Source organism: Pundamilia nyererei, unplaced genomic scaffold (assembly GCF_000239375.1).
Source record: "Pundamilia nyererei isolate P.nyererei 1_Seehausen unplaced genomic scaffold, PunNye1.0 scaffold00209, whole genome shotgun sequence".
Taxonomy (NCBI): Eukaryota; Metazoa; Chordata; class Actinopteri; order Cichliformes; family Cichlidae; genus Pundamilia; species Pundamilia nyererei.
The window spans coordinates 196,214-201,974 of NW_005187610.1; the positions used below are offsets into that span (position 1 = coordinate 196,214).

The 5,761-nt window shown below is 38.8% G+C and overlaps 1 protein-coding gene across 1 annotated transcript in view; it reads right to left on the reverse strand.

Moving 5' to 3' along the window:
* Positions 1–5,761, reverse strand: part of rab39bb (RAB39B, member RAS oncogene family b) — a 13,421-nt gene that overhangs the window by 2,307 nt on the left and 5,353 nt on the right. The window contains exon 3 of the mRNA XM_005747945.1: positions 292–472. Within this exon, the coding sequence (XP_005748002.1) occupies positions 292–472 (181 nt within the window). The remainder of the gene's footprint in view (positions 1–291; positions 473–5,761) is intronic.

The following is a 5,761-nucleotide window of genomic DNA, read 5'->3' on the forward strand; positions in this document are numbered from 1 at the left end:
TTCATTTCATTTTATTCCTGCTCTCACGATGGTGGGATATTAATGTAGATGTGGTGTTATGCTGTCTAATTTTCAGAGGGGATATATTTTTATTTCTGTCTGCCTACTGACCCAAGACAATAAACTGTGCCTCTGAACAAAATAAGTACAAACAAAAACAAATAAATAAATGTGAACAAAAAAGTTATTTTTAAAACTGTGACTTTGTTGTATTGCATAGTGCGTAACCTTTCACAACAGGGGAAAGTGCTTGTTTTGATCCAGTTTTAATCTACTTTACAGTGTACACACCTGCCGCTGTGCCTCCAGATCACACTTGTGGCCCACCAATAGAAATACGATGCTATGTGGCTGGACATGACTACGAGCCTCCTCCAGCCAGTCATGGACATTCTGGAAAGATCGGCGATTGGTGATGTCAAAGAGGAGAAGCCCACCCACAGAGTTACGGTAGTAAGCCCTGGTAATAGACCTGGAAAGGACATAAAATAGAGGGAAGCATTTAACATTAATACTACATGCAGTTATTTCACCAACTATAATAAACACACAAGAATTTGATTATATGAAGTTAAACAGATAAAGCAGTGGCCAGTGGATATACTTTCTGTTTGCAAAGAACACGTATGAAGTTCACAAAGAAAATAAATCGAGTTCTGTTGGTCAAGCAAAGCAAGTTCTGCTTGTCCAGCGAAATTTACAAATAAATAAAAATGTAAAAATCTATTTTCATCTCTGTGTTTTCTCGTAAGTCTTGTATTCAACTGTATCCAATCCTAAAATCACTGCGATCTTGTGGTCGAAGCTGGTAATCATCTCTGGAAGCAGGATTAACTCTGCTTGCAGTCAAGCTATTGTAGTCAGTAGCAGCTTACAGTTGCTTGTTTGCAGTTGCATATTGTGGATAAACCTCTGGTCTTCGACAGGAAAGTGACAGGAGTTCTTAGAGCAGTTACAATCTGCTTTGCGTGGAAACAGAGCTAGCATTAGCATGCAAACAAGCCATTTATAATGTATCACTTTAACAGATACGTTTTCTCTTGCTAACCATTTTGATCACATGTGTGATGCAGATGAGTTAAGAGTAAAATGAGAAATAGTCTTAATAACTACATTTATTACATTCACAAAGCCTTGATGATGGAGAGGAGACATTTCATAAAACAGGCGAGTAGAACCGATGCAGGTTCAGCACTTTCAGAATAACATTCAAAAGAAATCTTCTGGTTGATCTAATTTACAAAATATAACCAGCTGTTTTGTAATACATCGCCTTCATTTTGTATTCATTGTTAAATGCCTCTGTAAATATTGATAATTGCATTTGTCACAGAATGTTTCAGCCTTTTAATTCAGCTTTTATTTTTTAATGTAAATACATTCAAAATATATTTTAAATATAGATAAAGGTATATTTTTGAGCCCATTAAAAGATATTTATTTAGAGATATTGTCACGGTTTGCGGGGCAAGCCGTGTGGAGTTGTAGAAAAGGACCCAAAAGGCGGCAGCTCTGGTGCAGGTGAATATTTATTTACAACGGTGGGCACAAAACAGTACTGGTGGAAAAACAAGAAACCGGAAACCTAAACTGGGTAAGCTAATAACACAAACCAGAAACGAGGATGCAGGGAGGTCCGGGGAAATACACAAGAGACGCAGGGAGACCGAGGGGAAACAACACAGACGAACCAGCAACTACTATGACAGAAGACACAACTTAAATACACTCAGAGAACACAGGGGGATTACATACAGGTGGGAACACAGCTGGGAGTAATTAACATGACGAGACTAGGGAGGCAAACTCAAAACACTCACATAAGACACAGACCTTCACAATAAAAGGAACTTACACATGAAAGGACACAAACTAAGAAACGCGGACTAGATACAGGAACACACAGGCAGAACAGAGTAAACCCTAACCAGAGGAAGAACAGAACCAAAATCGCGAAGAGAAAACACAAAACGCTGGGTCAAAAGGACCCAGGATCATGACAGATATATGGTCCTTACAAGCTTGACAAACTATCAAATTGTAACTATCATATGATTTGACAGACTGTAGATTCAGTTTTGTATATAGTGAAGTGTTTTAAAATGTTGTTTGAAAATAAAAACCAAGACAAATGCATTTAACTTTCTTAGTGCAAAAAATATATGTAATTTTTTAATAGACTGTGAGTCAGGATCATTGTTGTGTACAGAAATCACTTCAACACCAGTTGTGACCGAGGGTGTAACATCACTGTTTCAGCAAATTGTTTTAAACACTGATTGTAATTTTAATAAATGAGGCTAAATTTAGAAACTGTAGCAAGTTAGTTATTTAAGCACCTTTTAGCTCTGTGGATTTATTAAACACTAAATTACATTTTAATGTTTTCAGCAGATTTATTTTAAAATAGCTTTGTAGGTACAGAAGACTGCTGTATCCTGGCTCGCCTGTTAGCTAACATGGTTGCCTGTAGTTTTGCTCGAAGGTACCAATTTGTTTGCAGACGCTCGTCATTTACTCCTCAAGCTGTAGTGAAACTTAGAAATTCATCATTCAAATTTACTGCAGCACACTTTTCACAGTTTCCCCTGCATGGTGAGTAGAGTCTTCCATGCAAACTACAGGCAACCACAGCAATCAAGTGGTGACCAAAGCAGCTGCAAGGAGGATTTCGGTGCAGCACTACATACCAATTTTGCACTACTGTACCTGCAAAACAACCTCTAACAACTACTCACAGCCGGTCGGGGAATCTCTGGGTCTGTGTAAGCAACTATTAATATATTGTTAAACTATTTTTATTAAAAAGTTTCAACAGAAAAAAACTAATAACAGACAGGACATATTGGATAACTCATCTTGGGTAACACTGTCCTTAGTTTGGATTGTATAAACATTTGTAGTGAACTGCTAAAAATCCAGAACTACTGTGTGAAATACATTAATTACAAATTATTCCTGCAGCGATTTTTCGTCTACCTCAAAAAACATTAAAAGTCTTTGATGCAGCAGTTAAGCTGGTTAGCCAGACACGCAGCTTGTACATCACAAACACCCTGCACTTCATACATTTTTCTCTTGATTTTAAAAATAAACATACCCATTATATGTTCAGGATGAATAGAAAAATAAGCCACATCAGTAATAAAACAGATAAACCTAACGAAAGGAGGAAACTGGATTTGTGGTTTATATAACTGTAACTCCTCTACGCAATCTGACAGGGAGGGAAAGTGCTGCTAGATTTTGACGAGATGCGACAACCTGCATGCACGCAGGGACATATCGACTGCCTCATGACGTCTCTCTCTCTCTTCCTCACAGACTGCATGCGAATATAAATATAACTGGAAGGACAATTAGAGGCTTAAGCTGGAGACGGAAAGAGAGACGTGTCCTGAAAGAGGAAGAAGGGAGGAGTTGCTGACAGAGAGGAGACAGTAAGAGAGGAGGAGTGGATAGCAGAAAAACCTGAGCCGGAGAGTGATTCATTTGATCGGACACACACATAGTTTATATGTATTTTTAGAAGCAAGAACCACGCAGATGAAACAACAATGACTAAGAGATCTGCATCGCTGGTGGAGAAGAAGTGAACAGAGGACTGTGTGGTGGATTAAAACAAGCAAGGACTGCTGCGTCACAAGTTCCCAAAATAGAGGCTTTTAAATATTTTCCTAAAACAGCTACTTTAGTCAACCATAGTGTAATAACTGAAGGATTATCTGGGTGCAGTCTGTGCCACTGCAGCTCCAGCACATACACGATAATCAGACAAACAAGTGACAAATGAATAAATTCATGATTAAATTCTTGTTTGCTGCATGTAGATAAATTATTAGGCTGATAATGTCCTCTATTTCTGTTATTACCAACAATTATAGGGGAAAAACAAAGGAAACAGTTCATCTGTCCATCTCCTCTGTTCATAGTTTTCAGCCTCAAGCCTCTTTGTACCTACTGATTTTATAAATGTTGGCAGATACACAGTGCTATAAAATTAATGTTACCAGCTGATTAATACACCTTTAGTAAGTACAGTATGCATGTGGGATCATGTGGGTGACTTGTTCCAATGTAATGACATTTTCCATACTTAAAGAGAGAGATAAAGAGTGAGTGATAAGGTGGGGCTGAAGATCAGTGAATCTTATGTAAACACCTGATTGGTTGACTAGTTATTATAGAGAGAAGTGGAGTGAGTGGGCACTTGACAAAGAATAAACTGGGATGCCAGGAGGCGTTCTGGGTCAGTCTCTGGCGCCCTGCGAGATGAGCAGTTCCAGAAGTTCACCGTTGGAAATTCCAGCAGAAGCGCTATGGTGGACTGGACTTACAGATCGGACTTGGATTTGGCTTTATTTCTGCTCATCATCATCCTTGCCATGTTGGATTATAATTCTGTGAAGGATTTGGACTTTAATCATTTTCCAAGTGGATTGCAGATTCTCAAGACTTTCAAGGTTTCCTCTGTGAAGATGTGGGACTTATCAAGGAATCCTGCATTCCTGATTATTACCATTAACAGAGCACTAAGCACATCTTCAGTGCTGGAAGTGTCCATCTCACCACCAACCTCTCTTCCGCCAAAGATAGGAACAACATGAACATTAGCTTGGAGTGAGTTACTTCAATAAGTAGAATTCATGTGATTTGATTATTCTCTTTTTTGTGTGCTTATCCTTTGCCAAGACTCAAAGGAAATTCCTGATAAATTTCACCTGCAAGGCTACTTGAGTTTTTTCATACCAGGACAAGCAGGGAAGACACCTGCTTGTTAAAGGCAGTCAGGCTGGACGAGTCCCTTCATCCACATCAGCTGAAGAACCCTGCATTATCTACTGGGAAAGACTCACAGGATCCGGGATCAAGACTTTTCTTTATCAGAGCGCCGAAATCAACTTCCTGTATAGGGGTTTTGTGGGTCTACCAATTGACAGGCTTCAACAAGTGCATTAAAGTCAGGTTCAATATCTGAGTTGGATCCTTGTGGGAAAACATCACTGAGAGAGGATCTATATCTCGATTTATAAAACTTCTTCAAGGAGAACATGAAGCATCTTCACTGTTGGCATGTGAATAAAAATGCTGTACCCCAACTAGCTTTGAAGAAGCTACAACCTTGTCATGAGCATTTCGAATGAAAATATGGTTTTTAGGTCTTTAGTCTTTCCATTCTGCATTTGAGCTCTAGGATGTCTTTGACTTTCTTCTTCTCAACAAACTCTTGAAATTCTGCTCTCAGTTTCCACACTCTTTGCTCAGGCTGAGCCACCTGACAGCTGTGTGGCAGCCTATGTCACCATGTTCAGTCTCCTCCCCCATCAAAAGTGTAACAAACTTTTATTCAGTGCCATATTCAGTTGTTAGTCACTTTATCTTGCACCCAACTCAAATTGTTGGACATTTTTCCCAGATTTATAGACATATTGATCATAACACCTGCCAGTTATCCTATTGCAGCCCAAGCCTATCTAAGCCTGGACTTAGCCCCATTAACAAATCACTTCCTGTTGTTGTCTCTTTCACTGAGTGCACTGCTGCCAGCTCCTCCACGACTTTAAAGTTTTTCAATATCCTAAGCTGAAAGATAATCAACTAGGTTGTGTCACGGACATCACAGCTCTCATCCAAAAACCAATAATACAAAGTCAAAATTGTCCATATTCTCAAATGCTGTTCTTTTTCTCACCAAACACACTTTCATAAACCTGTCAGAGAATGGCTTACTGTTTTTTTTTATTATATTATATTATATTAT